Here is a 21,633-nt window from a genome sequence, read left to right on the forward strand (position 1 = left end):
TTGATAACTCACGACCGGTGTTGTATCCAGTACTGTAATGTATTGATGACTCACGACCGGTGTTGTATCCAGTACTGTAATGTATTGATACCCCACGACTGGTGTTGTATCCAGTACTGTAATGTATTGATACCTCACGACCGGTGTTATATCCAGTACTGTAATGTATTGATGACTCACGACTGGTGTTGTATCCAGTACTGTAATGTATTGATAACCACGACTGGCGTTGTATCCAGTACTGTAATGTATTGATACCTCACGACCGGTGTTGTATCCAGTACTGTAATGTATTGATAACTCACGACCGGTGTTGTATCCAGTGCTGTAATGTATTAATAAGTCACGACTGGTGTTGTATCCAGTACTGTAATGTATTGATAACTCACGACCGGTGTTGTATCCAGTACTGTAATGTATTGATAACCACGACTGGTGTTGTATCCAGTACTGTAATGTATTGATAACTCACGACCGGTGTTGTATCCAGTGCTGTAATGTATTAATAAGTCACGACTGGTGTTGTATCCAGTACTGTAATGTATTGATAACTCACGACCGGTGTTGTATCCAGTACTGTAATGTATTGATAACCACGACTGGTGTTGTATCCAGTACTGTAATGTATTGATAACCACGACTGGTGTTGTATCCAGTACTGTAATGTATTGATAACTAACGACCGGTGTTGTATCCAGTACTGTAATGTATTGATAACTCACGACTGGTGTTGTATTCAGTACTGTAATGTATTGATGACTCACGACTGGTGTTGTATCCAGTACTGTAATGTATTGATAACCACGACTGGTGTTGTATCCAGTACTGGAATGTATTGATGACTCACGACCGGTGTTGTATCCAGTACTGTAATGTATTGATACCTCACGACCGGTGTTGTATCCAGTACTGTAATGTATTGATAACTCACAACCGGTGTTGTATCCAGTGCTGTAATGTATTAATAAGTCACGACCGGTGTTGTATCCAGTACTGTAATGTAATGATATAACACGACCGGTGTTGTATTCAGTACTGTAATGTATTGATACCTCACGACCGGTGTTGTATCCAGTACTGTAATGTATTGATAACTCACGACTGGTGTTGTATCCAGTACTGTAATATATTGATAACTCACGACCGGTGTTGTATTCAGTACTGTAATGTATTGATAACTCACGACTGGTGTTGTATTCAGTACTGTAATGTATTGATACCTCACGACCGGTGTTGTATCCAGTACTGTAATGTATTGATACCTCACGACCGGTGTTGTATCCAGTACTGTAATGTATTGATAACCACGACTGGTGTTGTATCCAGTACTGTAATGTATTGATAACCACGATTGGTGTTGTATCCAGTACTGTAATGTATTGATAACCACGATTGGTGTTGTATCCAGTACTGTAATGTATTGATGACTCACGACCGGTGTTGTATCCAGTACTGTAATGTATTGATGACTCACGACTGGTGTTGTATCCAGTACTGTAATGTATTGATGACTCACCGTCCTCGTTCCCAGATTTTCCACTGCACACTCCAGCACGGCTTTATCCCCCGCCATATAGGATACGTTGGTTTCTGACGTCAAGAAATTTGGGACGGGATATCGGGAGTTATAGTTGTAGCGTTCCCGGGCGGACACTGAAATAGACAAGATAAATATGTTGTACATGTACGTAATGGTTAACAGTCTCGTCATTGGAAATACTAGGGGATCATACTACAGCTTGAAATACTAGGGGATCATACTACAGCTTGAAATACTAGGGGATCATACTACAGCTTGAAATACTAGGGGATCATACTACAGCTTGAAATACTAGGGGATCATACTACAGCTTGTAATACTAGGGGATCATACTACAGCTTGAAATACTAGGGGATCATACTACAGCTTGAAATACTAGGGGATCATACTACAGCTTGAAATACTAGGGGATCATACTACAGCTTGAAATACTAGGGGATCATACTACAGCTTGAAATACTAGGGGATCATACTACAGCTTGAAATACTAGGGGATCATACTACAGCTTGAAATACTAGGGGATCATACTTCAGCTTGAAATACTAGGGGATCATACTACAGCTTGAAATACTAGGGGATCATACTACAGCTTGAAATACTAGGGGATCATACTACAGCTTGAAATACTAGGGGATCATACTACAGCTTGAAATACTAGGGGATCATACTACAGCTTGAAATACTAGGGGATCATACTACAGCTTGAAATACTAGGGGATCATACTACAGCTTGAAATACTAGGGGATCATACTACAGCTTGAAATACTAGGGGATCATACTACAGCTTGAAATACTAGGGGATCATACTACAGCTTGAAATACTAGGGGATCATACTACAGCTTGAAATACTAGGGGATCATACTACAGCTTGAAATATATGTCAACTTGGTATAGCATATAATGATAGCAGTGAGGCTGATCACACTAAAATGTGTTTGTGTTCGCTAGGTTAGATAAGAATTGAATAGCAATACACCGGCTGCCATTGAAGCTCAGTTTTTTCTGAAGATGTTGTAGACATACAGGTAAACAAATATCAAACAAAAATGAGAGTGAGTGTCAATTTATTAAATGACTGAAATGTCCAGAACACCACTTGAAAAATGACAAAGCCATTTTTTGTTAAAACTATCACAGACTCATACACAATCTCACTAAAATGTGTGTACCGTTTGTGTACCGTTTGTGTACCGTACACCCGTTTGTGTACCGTACACCCGTTTGTGTACCGTACACCCGTTTGTGTACCGTTTGTGTACCGTACACCCGTTTGTGTACCGTTTGTGTACCGTACACTCGTTTGTGTACCGTTTGTGTACCGTACACCCGTTTGTGTACCGTTTGTGTACCGTACACCCGTTTGTGTACCGTTTGTGTACCGTACACCGGTTTGTGTACCGTTTGTGTACCGTACACTCGTTTGTGTACAGTTTGTGTACCGTACACCCGTTTGTGTACCGTTTGTGTACCGTACATCCGTTTGTGTACCGTACACCCGTTTGTGTACCATACACCCGTTTGTGTACCGTTTGTGTACCGTTCTCCGGTTTATGTACCGTTTGTGTACCGTACACTCGTTTGTGTACCGTTTGTGTACCGTACACCCGTTTGTGTACCGTTTGTGTACCGTACACCCGTTTGTGTAGCGTTTGTGTAGCGTTTGTGTAGCGTTTCTTGAATTTAATATATTCATTGGCTAAATAATGTAGCTAATTTAATTAACACATGATATATTGTCACCTGAATTAAATGAGCGATTTCAAGTAAAAATATATATGATAGAATCTTCTTGGTGGTATTGAATTGAAAATTGTTTGAAATAACGACGGCAATATTAAGAAATGTAAAGCCATGTAACATTGTTTAATAAAGTTACTGACAATCCTAATCCATTCCCGCTGTTTGACATAATGGTTGATTGTATAACAAAATAGGTCGGTACATAAAGTTGAAAGTAAAATCTTACTGACATGATGAGATTAATTATCCTGTAACAGCCTTCCCCATTATCGATAGTTATATTAGTATGCTGTACATTTGTTGACATTCTTTCCCAGCTATTGCTTCTATATATGATCGGCTTCCCTTACTGGTATTGCTTATCTCATTACATGTACGTCCATTTCTGATATTGGACTGAAGGTAACCTCCCTTTATTACACTTTCACCAGTGAAATATCGAAAAATGTTCATTCTATAAAAAAATATCTTTCATTTGTGACACTTTTTCTGATTTGACCAATCAAAACACTGCTTACAAAGGACAATGGGAAAATAAGAGTTGACCGGTATGTTTTGCTATAAAATGTAATAAACAGAATATCTAACAGTATCTTAAGTAATACCAAATATACTTCACTCGTGTCACTAATATTTTGATTTTTTTTTCATTCGTGCTGCGCATTCGTGAAAAATACTGAAATATTAGCCGCACTCGTTACACGCGTACCTTTGTTGGTATTTCTCCTGGAATTACCTCCCTTACTCGTTTCGACTGTTTGCCCCGAGCCTTTCCGAGTACTATCTCCCGATGTTATCTCTATTCCAAAATATTGTGATATATTGTTGTGTCCTTAAATCTTCGTTACTTTTCCAAAGTACATTTCTGATGAATTGTACATATTTTAATTTGCCATGATGAAATTCATTTTGGCATCGCTTGTTGTATTACAATCCGATTCTTCTAATCCATACCTCGGTATAGATAGCTCTCTGACACTGCTGGAACACGCCTCCACATACCCATATCACCAACAGTTAACAATCAAATCAAAACAACATTAATCCCAGCATTAGTTATTATTTTCATGACATGTTTTTCTACTGATTGTGAAAATTAATTGGTATTTATGCCGTGCACGTGTCCTTTAACGCTATCCCGACAGTTTATAGCCAATAGCCTACCGTACGCGTGATTTCGCTAATTGAAATATCGTTGCTCAAGTTTAATTTTAACCGGATTAAATTGCAGTTTCCAGAATTAATGACTATCTTTTTTTGCATAATTTATTGAGATTTCTTTGTCTTGGAGGTGCAGATCACAAATGAGCAGTTCTAAGCACATTGGCGGTATGCCAAGGTCACATGCCGCAGGAGGGCGTGGTACCATGAATGTACAAACAACCTGCACGTGAAAATGTTTGAAAATTGATTTATGTACAATTATGAACATGAAAAAGTAAATATGCAGAAACATGACTTTGTGGTAGTAGTATTATAAGTATCTACATGTAATATAGCTCAAATCCCAGTCACACTGTGTGGTAGTAGTATTATAAGTATCTACATGTAATATAGCTCAAATCCCAGTCACACTGTGTGGTAGTAGTATTATAAGTATCTACATGTAATATAGCTCAAATCCCAGTCACACTGTGTGGTAGTAGTATTATAAGTATCTACATGTAATATAGCTCAAATCCCAGTCACACTGTGTCGGTAGTAGTATTATAAGTATCTACATGTAATATAGCTCAAATCCCAGTCACACTGTGTCGGTAGTAGTATTATAAGTATCTACATGTAATATAGCTCAAATCCCAGTCACACTGTGTGGTAGTAGTATTATAAGTATCTACATGTAATATAGCTCAAATCCCAGTCACACTGTGTGGTAGTAGTATTATAAGTATCTACATGTAATATAGCTCAAATCCCAGTCACACTGTGTGGTAGTAGTATTATAAGTATCTACATGTAATATAGCTCAAATCCCAGTCACACTGTGTCGGTAGTAGTATTATAAGTATCTACATGTAATATAGCTCAAATCCCAGTCACACTGTGTCGGTAGTAGTATTATAAGTATCTACATGTAATATAGCTCAAATCCCAGTCACACTGTGTGGTAGTAGTATTATAAGTATCTACATGTAATATAGCTCAAATCCCAGTCACACTGTGTGGTAGTAGTATTATAAGTATCTACATGTAATATAGCTCAAATCCCAGTCACACTGTGTGGTAGTAGTATTATAAGTATCTACATGTAATATAGCTCAAATCCCAGTCACACTGTGTCGGTAGTAGTATTATAAGTATCTACATGTAATATAGCTCAAATCCCAGTCACACTGTGTGGTAGTAGTATTATAAGTATCTACATGTAATATAGCTCAAATCCCAGTCACACTGTGTGGTAGTAGTATTATAAGTATCTACATGTAATATAGCTCAAATCCCAGTCACACTGTGTCGGTAGTAGTATTATAAGTATCTACATGTAATATAGCTCAAATCCCAGTCACACTGTGTGGTAGTAGTATTATAAGTATCTACATGTAATATAGCTCAAATCCCAGTCACACTGTGTGGTAGTAGTATTATAAGTATCTACATGTAATATAGCTCAAATCCCAGTCACACTGTGTGGTAGTAGTATTATAAGTATCTACATGTAATATAGCTCAAATCCCAGTCACACTGTGTGGTAGTAGTATTATAAGTATCTACATGTAATATAGCTCAAATCCCAGTCACACTGTGTGGTAGTAGTATTATAAGTATCTACATGTAATATAGCTCAAATCCCAGTCACACTGTGTGGTAGTAGTATTATAAGTATCTACATGTAATATAGCTCAAATCCCAGTCACACTGTGTGGTAGTAGTATTATAAGTATCTACATGTAATATAGCTCAAATCCCAGTCACACTGTGTGGTAGTAGTATTATAAGTATCTACATGTAATATAGCTCAAATCCCAGTCACACTGTGTCGGTAGTGAACACGACGTATCACGGTGTCCAGGCTTTTAACGGGGTTAACCGTACCGTGTTTATATATTTTTTGCGCAAAAAAAGTAGTTCACGGTGTTTTTACGGTAGATCAAGGTGATCCATAGTTTTCAATTCGACGGTACTATGGCTAATGCCGGTAACACTACGGTAACCAGAGTCGGTTACGGGATTTTCAGTTAGGGGGAGGGGGTGGGGTGTGCCAAATTACGTGGTGTCCGGGGGTACTCCACCGTGAAAAATTTTAGCAGGTTAATGCAAATTCCTGCATTCTAGCGTATTTCACGATAGATTCATGCTGACTGACAAGTTCCTAAATAGCCATACAGGTTGCATTTATAATCCACATTATGTTTCTGAATTTGCATAACTGTGTTACCTTTGTCAAAATAAGGCATTTATAGATACATGTTAATATCACATTACTGTACATGTTGATATCACATTACTGTACATGTTGATATCACATCACTGTACATATTAATATATTACTGTACATGTTAATATCACATTACTGTACATATTAATATCACATCACTGTACATGTTGATATCACATCACTGTACATATTAATATCACATCACTGTACATGTTGATATCACATTACTGTACATGTTGATATCACATTACTATAGAATGTGTCATTACTAAAGTCTTACAGCCTCCGCGTGAAACAAACAAGGCACGTACACTAAGAAAGGCAAATGTTTGAATACAGACATGTTTAAATACCAAAAATATCGAGATCCCGTTGACTTAAAATCGAAAAGCATTTTAATGACGTTTACATTTGGGAGGCTTGATATATAATCAACTTATAATCACAAACTTGCATAAAAGAACAATTGAATTGCATTCCGTATCGACTCCAAGATTTAGCGTAATATACTTTCAAAATTCCATCAAGAGTTTTGTACATATTGCTCGACAAAACTGATTCAATGCCTTTACACACCTCCAACACTCTGACCAACAAAGCGTGTCCTCTCAGATACAGACAGTATAAATTGTACCTCCAGTTTCGTTCAGCATGTTCATATTTGATTATCCACAGCTACATAATTAAGTGTTAACACTCACTTGCTATGAACACCGTCCAGTCAGGATAACTAGAATCGTGTAACACCCCTTTTCTATCCCAAATCACATTCTTAATTGACTTTTATTGGTTCTGACGCGTTCTGTCAGGACAAATCTGTTTCAGTTCACATGTACTTGTAGTCTATAGCAGGAGCTACTCATCTGAGATCTCCTTTTACTGTATCACCGTCACCAAAAACACTGTCAAAAATCGCTGACGTCATTGTCCTAAGTCAGCGATATCATCGTCGTAAGTCATCCATATCACCGTCCTAAGTCATCCATATCACTGTCCTAAGTCAGCGATATCATCGTCCTAAGTTATCCATATCACTGTCCTAAGTTATCCATATCACTGTCCTAAGTCATCCATATCACCGCCCCAAGTCATCCATATCACTGTCCTAAGTCGTCCATATCATCGTCCTAAGTCATCCATATCACTGTCCTAAGTCATCCATATCATCGTCCTAAGTCATCCATATCACCATCCTAAGTCATCCATATCATCGTCCTAAGTCATCCATATCACCGTCTTAAGTCATCCATATCACCGTCCTAAGTCATCCATATCATCGTCCTAAGTCATCCATATCACCGTCCTAAGTCATCCATATCACCGCCTTAAGCCATCCATATCACCTACATGTAAATGTACTTAAGTCATCCATATCACCGTCCTAAGTCATCCATATCACTGTCCTAAGTCAACGATTCAGCGTTCTAAGTCACTGATAACACTACCTTAAGTCACCGATACATCGACCTACATTGATCAAATTCACCGATGTCGCTGTATTTTGTCACATACGATACCGCTATCTGTTACGATAGTACTTCCCTAAGTCATCGATGTCGCTGTATTTTGTCACATACGATACCGCTATCTGTTACGATAGTACTTCCCTAAGTCACCGATGTCGCTATATTTTGTCTTAGACGATACCACCATCTGTTACCAATGTTACTGCTGTAAATCACGGAGACTAGGAGTTTTACTACAACATAACTGATATCCATAAATCTCAGAAAACAATACGATATTGATGTTTGAATCGGTTGATAAGGGGCAATAGGAAATTATCAAAATCAAACAATACCAAAACATTCGAAATACATGGAATGTCAGATACATTTCTAGTTAGGCTGTAAACATAGCTTGTATGATTTTCACATCTAAAATAATATTATGCAAACTTTCAACCTAAACCACTTCCTACGCGACTTGTCTCGTCGTCTGTATATCTGCAACAACGGCGTCATGCACTCGACAATGTCGTAAAATCGTCGTAAAAAGGATGCTCAACTTAGCGCCTGTGATACACGGAAGTAGCCCTTGGTATCGAGACTGGTGACGAACGAGCATACTGCGTCAGAGCGCCATCAACACAGCACGGAATTCCATAATTCAAATCATGGCAATTTATTGGACAAAATAAAATATTGGCGGAGTAAATTTGTTATAGAGGCTCTTCAGATCAAAATGCATTAATATCATAACTCACTGATGCGATGAACATTGCAGAGTTACGTCATGAATACAGATGGTTTTCGGATTCAAAAGCATTTTATGTTTTCTAAGCCACTCTCACGGAAAAAGTGGATCTATTCGTCGATGAAATGGACAACTCCATCTCAGCATGTCCTTTTGTCTTTTTGTTAATATCAAGAGTCATCTCAATAAAGAGTCGAAAGACATGGTGGCATATAATTTTCATTTCGTAATTTCGCCGCGAAAATAATTTTATCAAACTTTTGTCGCGCAAAGCATCCTAAAAATCATTTCACTAAACATCGTCTTTTCTAAGCGAAATAACAAAAACAGGTCTTAAACGAAAAAATACTTGACCGTTCTATATAGTATCTATACTAGTTGTTTAGCATACAGACATGCTTATCTTCCTTGTCTTTGTTCACGTTGCTACATGTAAAGGCTGTTACGTAACTGGTTGCGATAGTAACGGAATAACCTGCTGTACTATTTGCCAACAACGAGTACCGATTCTTGTAAATATTTCTGAAATATTACATATGAATAAGCCATAGTCGTTAAAACTACGATTTTATCTCATGATCTTTCTTTCAAATTTGACACTTTTTTCAATCTAAATACCATTTCTAAATTGTTGATACATGTATATTCTTTTAAATACCCTTGACGTACCCCGGCAGGTTCGTTACTGCTACACGTGATGGAGCGCGTGCAGACATTAACGCACAGGGCACGGGTACAAAGATTGAACAATAGTTTAACTATAATTCCAAGAACAAAAATATTAATGAAGACATAAGAATGTCGTTTAATGCCTATAGTAGATTCATCACCCCGGAACTTTATGTCAGGGGCGCAACCCTCACAATGGACAGCGAGAGATAATTTTCGTAACAGGAGAGTCAGTGAAAAATGTTGTAAACAAAACTTCCAGAACATGAAATGTATTTGAAGTGTATTGGAATCAGGTTCTTTTAGTAAATGAGCGTTATACACATATGTTGATGGAACACTGGTCTGCAAAAAAAAAAAAAAAAAAAAATGTACCTCGCTTTTCACAAAGCTTGGACCATGGTTGATTTTGAACTGATATATTTTTTTTTTTTAAGAAATTAGAATGGACTTTTTTCTTTTCTGGATACACCAGAAGGAACTACATATAAATGCTTCGACATATTATTGATATATCAATACCGGGGAAAACCCATATCCACTATATTTCAGAATACCTACTGTCCATCACACTACACTTCAGAATACCTATTGTCGATCGCCTACACTACGCTTCAGAATACCTACTGTCGATCGCCTACACTACACTTCAGAATACCTACTGTCAATCACACTACACTACACTTCAGAATACCTACTGTCCATCACACTACACTACGCTTCAGAATACCTACTGTCGATCGCCTACACTACACTTCAGAATACCTACTGTCCATCACACTACACTACACTTCAGGATACCTACTGTCGATCACACTACAATACACTTCAGAATACCTACTGTCCATCACACTACACTACACTTCAGAATACCTACTGTCCATCACACTACACTTCAGAATACCTACTGTCAATCACACTACACTACACTTCAGAATACCTACTGTCCATCACACTACACTACGCTTCAGAATACCTACTGTCGATCGCCTACACTACACTTCAGAATACCTACTGTCCATCACACTACACTACACTTCAGGATACCTACTGTCGATCACACTACAATACACTTCAGAATACCTACTGTCCATCACACTACACTACACTTCAGGATACCTACTGTCCATCACACTACACTACACTTCAGGATACCTACTGTCCATCACACTACACTACACTTCAGAATACCTACTGTCCATCACACTACACTACACTTCAGAATACCTACTGTCCATCACACTACACTACACTTCAGAATACCTACTGTCGATCGCACTACACTAAACTACACTACACTACACTACACTACACTACACTACACTACACTACACTAAACTACACTAAACTACACTACACTACACTACACTACAATACACTGCGCTACAAATATGCAAAAAGGTTCAGTATCAAACCGGCCCGAATCTGGGGCGGAAGGTGTACGTCTGCATATTCAATATTGATGAATCAATGTACATGGATTTCACTTGGATTGGTTTTATGGTCAGTACAGTTGTTAAGTAGCAAGGAAAGATTTTTCCATTTCTTTATTTTTTTTTTAAACTTTTCAAAACATTAAAAAAAATGTTTTTTAGTTGTCAGTGCGCAATTAGCATTCAGAGATATAAGAAAGCAGTTTAGCCAAGAATAGCAAATCTGCGCCTTTAAAAGATATACTGGTAGCTACATCTATGAACACAAAGCAATATAAACAGCACATAGCTTGATACATGTACACGAGAATAAAATCCTGGGAAGTTCCACGTGAGTGTTCCCGCCACTGAAAGTGAGAGTGTTGCTTCAGAAGTTCATTTAATAATGATAAACTGCTCATTACTTACAAACATGTTGAGCGTTTGCTGTGTACACTACTCCTTTCCGTAGTGATTATTTACACAAATTGCTTGACAAACACCAAATATTTAGTAATAGGCACCCATTGGAACCTGTTAAAATAGAACCACTCCCGGAATACACACGCGCAGGCTAATTAGGTTCCGTTCAACACGTGCCCTTGTATTTCACAAACAAGCTAGTTAAACTGACTAATTACAGTAACAAGATGATGCTTCCTTTTGATACTCTTCATGTAAGTTAATAAATATACATCTTCCTGTAAGATATATTCTACCTCTATATTGTGCACAGGGATTTGGCGCAAGTTCACAACCCAAAGTCCTAATGTATTACATATATATGAACCGTGGGTTTGGAATTCGTGCCAAGTCCCTGTGATTTTGTCTGTACTTTCTACCCTGCACTATTAAATGTACTGTTCTTTCTGGTCAGTGAAACTGATGTCTGCATCTTTCAAGTACATACAGCCCAGCACTGAATAGAAATATATACAGAGATGGTACGAGTACTGTACAATGTAATCACAAATTGAAATCGATAAAAAAAAAACCGTCATCATAGTAATATATATATATATATATATAAATGATGGCGAATGGCGAGGACCCGTAGTCATGTGATCAAATATTGCTTCATCATCCAATCCAATAATGTATAATTTTATTATTAAACAGTTAGTGACTGGCATGTTCAAAAATAATGATCCTTCGTCTGTTTGAGCTAAATATAGCAACTTTAGTATTTTCGCTACTTGAGAGTAATCATCGCGCGTATACCTTATTTGAAGCCCACATGTTGTTATGCACCACAACTTTGAGAACGGCTGATAGTTTGAATCCCTAGGGATGTCATTTCCTCAATCTAGACGCTTTCACTGTAAAAATAAGAATGTTTTCACGCATGCGCATTCAATCATTTCCCCTGGGTTGTGACAACAAATACCATTTGAATCATATAACAACACTACATACTTGATTTTGATTCTGGGCGTTTGTACAAATTGTGTGCACACATGGTTCAAATAATGGGATTTTGGTAGCTTTTCATACATTCATATTAACAATACAGTATACGAATAGTATACGTACATGTATATATGCAAGTCCTTTTTGGTTTTGGGGTTTGGCATTCACCCTTGGACAGAATCGCTTGGGGAAAAGATATCGCAAAGACCTTGACGATATCCTGACACATAACGAAGAGCTTAGTGATAGCCTGATACACCACGAAGAGCTTGGCGATATCCTGATACACCACGAAGAGCTTGGTGATATCCTGATACACCACGAAGAGCTTGGTGATATCCTGATACACCACGAAGAGCTTGGCGATATCCTGATACACCGCGAAGAGCTTGGTGATATCCTGATACACCACGAAGAGCTTGGCGATATCCTGATACACCAATAAGAGCTTGGTGATATCCTGATACACCACGAAGAGCTTGGCGATGTCCTGATACACCACGAAGACCTTGGTAATATCCTGATACACCACGAAGAGCTTGGTGATATCCTGATACACCACGAAGAGCTTGGTGATATCCTGATACACCACGAAGACCTTGGTAATATCCTGATACACCGGAAAGAGCTTGGTGATATCCTGATACACCACGAAGAGCGTGGTGATATATGGCATGTGTATATTGTGAAGAGCTTGGCAAAATTCTGACAGATGTAGATTGCGAAGAGCTTGGCGATGTCTTGACAGATATTTATCGCGAAGAGCTTGGCGATATTCTGATATATGTATATTGCGAAGAGCTAAGCGATATGTTCCGTGTATTTTTGGCTTTCTACATACCACAGCTGCCTCGCATTCACTCCCTTGATTGCCGCATTGCCCCCTTTCATAACATATGTGTAGCATTACGTCAGTTGTAAGTATCATTTACCACCATATGAAAATAAAATTAACTTTGTAAGCGCCTTTTACACTTTATCGGAGTAAATATCTTCATACTTTATACTGATATACAAATTTTACATATACATGTTGTTTAATTACACCGTTAAATTACTTGCGTAATTTCAATGATGTTCATGGATTCGATAGAATCCAGTATTCTTACGCCCATGATTTCTATTACTTTGATTTCTCCATAAAACTGCTTTATTTCTAGTGATGAGTTCGCTAACGATGTCGCGACGATGTTTTATGGTGCTTACGACACTTTAGGTCCCTCATTACCGGTGTCCCTCCCCGCCCTATTTACACGCCCCAGTACTTCCTCGTACAAATGAATTCTGGCAAGAGAATAGTAGATTACGGTGGCTGAGCGTTGCGTTCGAACGCGAAAATATTGAGCGTTAATGCAATGTTACATTTGAGAAGTTCTTTCTCTTTCCATCGTCGTAAACAAAACACATCTTGCATACATCATACAAAAAACAGCAATAGCTCTCTGGTATTTTTGAAAATAGATAACCGTCGTCTATATCCACAATGTTCTCTGGATATAAATATATGTACCAAGAGCCCGAAAGAGATTCACGACTACACCCGTACTTCAATGTGAAACGAAAACGGCGAAATAAAATGATCATCTGGAGGTGTCCAGCCAAATCACTCAGTAAAACCACTGTGTTATCGCCCCCTTAAAATACTTTTCAAGGAGAATGTAAAACACTGAAAGACAAATTCATCCGATTACAGCCTTTCGATATCCCTCGGGAGTGATTATTATTTAAAGGTTACATTACATTATTGTTGCATTGTTACTACACAAGGATATAAACCAAAATTTCAGCTTTTCATACAGTAAGGGTATGTCACAACTCTCGAGCGGTGTTCACGTCAAATTGTATTTAACGTTACAAATAGCCTGCTGAGCGGAGATAACTCTGTCAGAATTCGCCTCCATAATAACGATCATCTCGTTGATAAAAGATGACAGATCAATGTAATACTCAAAGAGAAGCTGTCAAGGCTGGGAGTTTGATTACAATGATTTATGACACAGCTGCCTTTTTTAAATATACAATTTGCCTTAGATTTGACTTCTTTTAATAAATTTGAAAACCTTATCAGAAATGATGAACACCATTCATAAATCATTGGAATACGAGGTTGTTGTCGGCATCAAACGACACGAGGCCATTGTGTAGCGCTATCCGTACTCTTCATATGTAAGAATTTAAATCTGTTTGACATACAGCAGTCATATCTATGGTGTTCTTATTTAGATTTTGTCTGATTGTGTTTCCTTCAATAAAATGGAGTACATTATCGCAAACACTCAAGCTCCTCTCATTTATCATACTGGTCTGTTTCAAAGCCATAGGCGCCTAGCAACCAAATCTAGCTTGTAACCACATATTTGGCTTTCCTTCTTCATTGTAAAACATTAGCCACTTCAGGTGGCAGGCCAATGATCATTTATGAAACCCATCAGAACAAAGGACTTTATTTCACCTTGAAAGCACTGCTCTCTCTCTCTCTCTCTCTCTCTCTCTCTCTCTCTCTCTCTCTCTCTCTCTCTCTCTCTCTCTCTCTCTCTCTCTCTGCCGTCTTTACATTATATCTAGAGCTCGGCAATTTGACTGATGTATATTATTGTATTCACTAGTTCGGCAATTTGACGACCGTATTATATAATTGTATACTGACAAATACTGGGATCCCATTTGACGACTGTCTTTTAGTATTTTCATAAGTCAATCAACATTTCCCAGAAATCAAAACATAATGTCAATGTCCTTTCAAACTCAAGAGTCAGATATTATTTAGGGAGTCCATGCCTTTACTTTTGGTGTTCCTCAATTTTGACCTATCTCATTACTGATTAGCCCTTAGGACATCGCTGCTGTATGATGTAGATGTAATATTCGAGATATACTGTATGTTCACTAAACTCATTAAAGGCTCAGGTGTATTTAGGCCTATTTTGTAATGTCCTTCTCATAGGGTGACGTCTTGCATTCACTACATGATCGTAAAGGTAAATGACTGGTTAGTCCGCTGTCAGTATTTGACCAGCTACGGTGTTCTGCTTGGTGTCTTCAACATTACTGTATGTTTCAGTGAGGCAGCACTACATTTATATAGTCGATGTCGGTTTCACGCTATCACAAGGAGACAAACACGAGCATATCGCGGTCTCCCGAAATTCACACTCATACACTACATGCATGAATTTCGTAGTCAGAGGAGACCATCCTTATTAAGGATTTACCTGTCTTTATGTGGTGTCTATGGTCGATATAGATGCCAGAGCTTTGCAAACAAACGTCATATTGTGCTAGCACGGATTGATGTCACGTTTTGGGTGTCAGTTATGCTCACATAGACTGCAAATATTTTTACTAACTTATATCGTGGCTTTGCCACCAAAATGTAAATAGAATGCCATAGCAGTTGATGTGACGTTAAAACAAAACAGAATTATGCATGTGTGTGAACACGAGATACTGACAATGAACAGGAACCTGAACATTTGTAACAGTTTAGTTGTGTTTTGGATCTTTATCATAATACATAAGATTATTATAAGATGAGGTCATTCTGACCAAAATAATATGTCCGAATTCGGCTTGATCGTAACAATTGTACATGTCCCTGTGTCGCCATGTTGTTTCTTTCTGATGATGAGTCACTTAGAATGTATCAATCTGTTAATTCTTAATTTTTACATGTACTGTAACTAGGTCTAACGCCGTATAACCACACAAGGAATCCGTTACGGCTTGTTAGAAAATAATGTTGATGGGGGAAAAGAAAAGAAAAAATACATCAACGCAATAATTTTCGAAAAGCACGACTTCAAAGGAGAGAAAGCTGGTGGTTAGATACTTGTGTTTGTATCCAGACGTGTAATCTCTGCCCCGTAAACACTATCAAGACTGAACACGTAATTCATTATGGCTTTTACACACTGTAATTAAACAAGATGATCAACGATAATATTGATTGTTTTAGAACAAAGGAAGATAGCAATTATAATAGAATCCTTAATCAGCAGAAATTGTTTTTTTCTGAATAACCTGATAATTTTGTTTGATATTATGGAACGTAATGACACAAGAATTGGAAAACTTAATAAAATGTTGTGTAGTGGAATTCAATCCATCTATCATTGGAACTGACACGTACACATTTTATCATGTACGTGCAAATTAAACAAATACGAGAAACACAATGTAACACTTTAAAAGCGATATGCTAAATCGAGTGATTTATAGACAGTTATTGGACCCGAAATCTATTTTAATGGAATACAGTTGTTGTATTCAAATCACATCAAATAAGATATTTATACATCAAATTTGAATATATGACCCTAAGCTTGTGATTACGGCATTCAGATATTCCACACAACGCATATTAACATACTCGCCTGATGCATATTTGTTTCGAGTAACATTTTGTGATGAGTGTCTTTTTGAAAGAGATGTGAACTATCTAACGCATTTACATAATATGCAACTGTTTTGAATACGAAACTGTTGATATGCAGGATGTACATGTTTAAACGATAGGATGTGCAAAACGCATAAAATGACTCTTAGGATATAAAAAAGTATTTCAGAGGACATTTGAACTTTTAACAGTTGATAAGTGTTGATTTTATTGGAGCGTTTAATGTCAAATTAGGCTATTAAAACATCTAGTTAGGATATCTAAACGTGAAGTTAGGATATTTAAACGTCTAGTTAGGATATTTAAACATCTAGTTAGGATATCTAAACGTGAAGTTAGGATATTTAAACGTCTAGTTAGGATATTTAAACATCTAGTTAGGATATTTAAACGTCTAGTTAGGATATTTAAACATTTAGTTGGGGTAATCAAACGTCTAGTTAGGATATTTAAACGTTTAGTTAGGATAGTTAAACGTTTAGTTAAGATATTTAAACGTATCGTTAGGATATATAAACGTTTAGTTAGGATATTTAAACGTTTAGTTAAGATATTTAAATGTTTCGTTAGGATATTTAAACGTTTAGTTAAGATATTTAAACGTTTAGTTATGGTAATTAAACGTCTAGTTAGGATATTTAAACGTTTAGTTATGATATTTAAACGTGAAGTTAAGATATTTAAACGTATCGTTAGGATATATGAACGTTTAGTTAGGATATTTAAACGTTTAGTTAGGATATTTAAACGTTAAGTTAGTGTACTTAAACGTTTAGTTAGGATATTTAAACGTGAAGTATAGATATTTAAACGTATCGTTAGGATATATAAACGTTTAGTTAGGATATTTAAACGTTTAGTTAGTGTACTTAAACGTTTAGTTAGGATATTTAAACGTGAAGTTAAGATATTTAAACGTCTAGTTAGGATATTTAAACGTGAAGTTAGGATATTTAAACGTGAAGTTAGGGTACTTAAACATTGAGTTAGGGTAATTAAACGTTTAGTTAGAATATTTAAACGTTTAGTTAAAATATTTAAACGTTTAGTTAAGATATTTAAACGTTGAGTTAGGATATATAAACGTTTAGTTAGAATATTTAAACGTTAAATTAGGATATTTAAACGTTTAGTTAAGATATTTAAACGTATCGTTAGGATATATAAACGTTTAGTTAGGATATTTAAATGTTTCGTTGGGATATTTAAACGTTGAGTTAGGATATATAAACGTTTAGTTAGAATATTTAAACGTTTCGTTAGGAAAGTTTAAAGCTTAATTAAGATTGTGAAACGTTTAGCCAGGATATTTTTAATGTTGAATTGGGCAAGTAAACGTTTATGTAGGACATAAATAAGATGTAAAAATAAAGGCTTATGCCAGAATTAAAGCGTATCTACAAAGTAGGGCATTGTATTGTATGCAGTGTTTACATTGTGATACAGATACTCTTATGTAGGACATAAACGGTAATGTCTGGTTTGGTATTTTTTACCGTCCTATCAACAGCTAAGGTCATTTAAGGACGGCCTCCCTTGTGTATTGATTAACGTCCTATAACAGCTAAGGTCATTTAAGGACGGCCTCCCTTGTGTATTGATTAACGTCCTATAACAGCTAAGGTCATTTAAGGACGGCCTCCCCTGTGTATTGTTAAACGCCCTATCAACAGCTAAGGTCATTTAAGGATGGCCTCTCCTGTGTATTGTTTAACGTCCTATCAACAGCTAAGGTCATTTAAGGACGACCTGCGCTGTGTATTGTTTAACGTCATATCAACAGCTAGGATCATTTAAGGATGGCCTCCCTGGTGTGCGGGATCCATGCATATAATGTATGTGTGTGCTTAGGGAGGCTGCGTGATGTAAGTGATTATGTGTATTATGATTATGTATGATATCAACACGAATATATGTAGGACATATAAAGGCTTATATGGTAGGTAAACGCTTATATATTGCATTACACGCTTATGTATGGTATGTAAACGCTTATATACGGTATGTAAACGCTTAGATATGGTATTAAACGCTTATATATGGTATGTAAACGCTTATATATGATATGTAAACGCTTATATATGGTATGTAAACGCTTATATATGGCATTAAACGCTTATGTATGGTATGTAAACGCTTATATGGCATGTAAACGCTTATTTGTTGGCCATGGTAACGCTTCTCTGTATGGCATACAAGCGTTTCTGTATAGGGCATGTACACACTTATGAAAGGCATATAAACGCTTGTGTGTAGGGCATGTGAACGCTTATGTATCGCATGTAAACGCTTATGTATCGCATGTAGACGCTTATATGTATCGCATGTAAACGCTTATATGTATCGCATGTAAACGTTTATGTATCGCATTTAAACGCTTATGTATCGCATTTAAACGCTTATGTATCGCATGTAGACGCTTATATGTATCGCATGTAAACGTTTATGTATCGCATTTAAACGCTTATGTATCGCATTCAAACGCTTATGGATCGCATTTAAACGCTTATGTGTAGAGTATGTAAATGCTGATGTATGACATGTGAATGGAACATATAAACGCTTGCACGTAGGACAAATTAACGTTTATGTATGACACCTGAATGCTTATGTTGGGCATATAAACACATACAATTAAATATTTGATATGACATCTAAAATAAAGATGGAGTAAGACATTCGCAAACGTTTGAATTACAGTGTACTTGGTTTAGTATTGACCTATCAATAGCTGCTAATGTCATTGAAGGACAGATGTTTGAATGGAGTATGGAACATTCCAAATAAACGGTTTGATGGAACATTCTAAATAAACGGTTTGATGGAACATTCCAAATAAACGGTTTGATAGTTCAATCGTCTATTATGGAACGCCATAGCTGTCACACATGACCTTAAAATAATATATTAATTGATATTTTCATTATATCATTATACTTTATCAATAAATTATTCGATTTTATCAATAAATCGAATAATATATTGATAAAGTCTAATGATATAATGAAAATATCAATTAGTATATTATTCTAATGTCATGTATGACAGCTATGGCGTTCCATAGTCTATGCAAGGCATGCAAACGGTTCGATACGGTGTTTAAACAAATACAATGTAACATATCGATAATATAGTAGAACATTTATCAACACAAAATATCAGAAATCATTCATCTTCCTAAACGTCAGATGTCTTGTGAAAAATACAAAAAAGGGGAAGTGATATTTCAGAACATGAGCAGTGTCATGCATTAAAGAACATGTCCCAAGTACCGACCACGATTCATTTAAACACACTCAATTCTGTTATCCCATTGTATCCAGTCAATAAGGGTTCCCACGTGATACCAAATGAACAAGCTTAATGCAGGCATAAATACAATATATGGCACTAAGTATGCATGTCTATTGATAAATACGGGAAGCTGAGAACGTGATTGGACAATGAATTTGTATGGATATGACGTCGATGCACTAGCAGGAGAGAGCAGATGGTGTTTTTGTAATTTCTCAAATCGATGTTTATTTTGTCAATAAAAAATCATCAGGGATGGATTGAGTCGATGAAGTAATGCTTGTGTGAGGACATCAGCACATGGGCATGAATCTGTGGCGAATCGTCCGTAAACATCATACACAAGTAAGGTCTCACTAATGATTGTGACGAATCGTCCGTACACATCATACACAAGTAAGGTCTCACTAATGATTGTGGCGAATCGTCCGTACACATCATACACAAGTAAGGGTATCACTAATGATTGTGGCGAATCGTCCGTACACATCATACACAAGTAAGGGTATCACTAATGATTGTGACGAATCGTCTTTAATGTCATTACAGGGGTTGAGTTTATATGGGCAGTGCGGTATGACGAATCGTCTGTACACATTATACCCCAGTGGAGACTCAGGGTGCCCCTAAAGTGTAACATGGACTAATTGATAGAACACTTACAATATGTAGTAGTTCTTATAGGCAATGGCTTTTTTTCTAACTCATTGTCTGAAACACGGATCCTTATACATAATTAGGCTGGTTAGTTTTCTTTGAATTTATGTATGGTGGCATGGATCTGCCATCACATAACGAGATAATTTTGTCAACATAGCGAGATAAATATACCATATAGCGAGATAATAAAACGACATAGCGAGATAAAACAACCGACATAGCGAGATAATTTAATGCGTTCACGAAGTCGCTATCTCGACATCTCGCCGCATTATATAATTAGATGCTACTACTGACATGGATTTGTTTTCTTGTCAACGTCACGTGACCCCCATTCGGAAGTTCAGCGCGCCAGTGCACACGAGGCTTGGACAGGGAAGCTGAACGGCCTAATATCTACAACAAACAGGTAAACTAAGCATGTTAGGACTTCCGAATGGGGGTCACGTGACGTTGACAAGAACAAAATTCCATATCAGTAGTAGCGTCTAATGCGGCGAGATGTCGAGATAGCGACTTCGTAAACGCGTTAAATTAACTCGCTATTACAGTTGTTTTATCTCGCTATGTCGTTTTATTATCTCGCTATATGGTATATTTATCTCGCTATGTTGACAAAATTATCTCGTTATGTGATGGCAGATCCATGCTATACGTGCAAACATATTTTTACAATAAAATACATTGTTGTGAATAATTTCAATTTCTGTTTACAAAATGTCGTGATCTGTTTTCTAGAATTATAAGGCAGTCTACCGCATCGCACGTGCACAACCACGTGACCGAGTAAATCCTATGCGATGGCCGAGGAGTAATTCTTGCCCAACAAATCGAACTTCCTAACACTGCAGCGTCTGTCTGGAGAGTTTTGAAATATTTTTTTTAATTGGATTGACATAATTATTATGAAATACCATTAGTGTAATTAAATAAACAG

General features: G+C 36.9%; 1 protein-coding gene across 2 annotated transcripts in view; it reads right to left on the bottom strand.

Moving 5' to 3' along the window:
* The window catches only part of LOC117333832 (kin of IRRE-like protein 2), a 143,957-nt gene that overhangs the window by 31,070 nt on the left and 91,254 nt on the right, over nt 1–21,633 (bottom strand). For both annotated transcript variants that reach the window (XM_033893246.1, XM_033893247.1), the window contains exon 2: nt 1,517–1,653. In XM_033893246.1, the coding sequence (XP_033749137.1) occupies nt 1,517–1,653 (137 nt within the window). The remainder of the gene's footprint in view (nt 1–1,516; nt 1,654–21,633) is intronic.

This window comes from Pecten maximus, chromosome 9 (genome assembly GCF_902652985.1).
Source record: "Pecten maximus chromosome 9, xPecMax1.1, whole genome shotgun sequence".
Taxonomy (NCBI): Eukaryota; Metazoa; Mollusca; class Bivalvia; order Pectinida; family Pectinidae; genus Pecten; species Pecten maximus.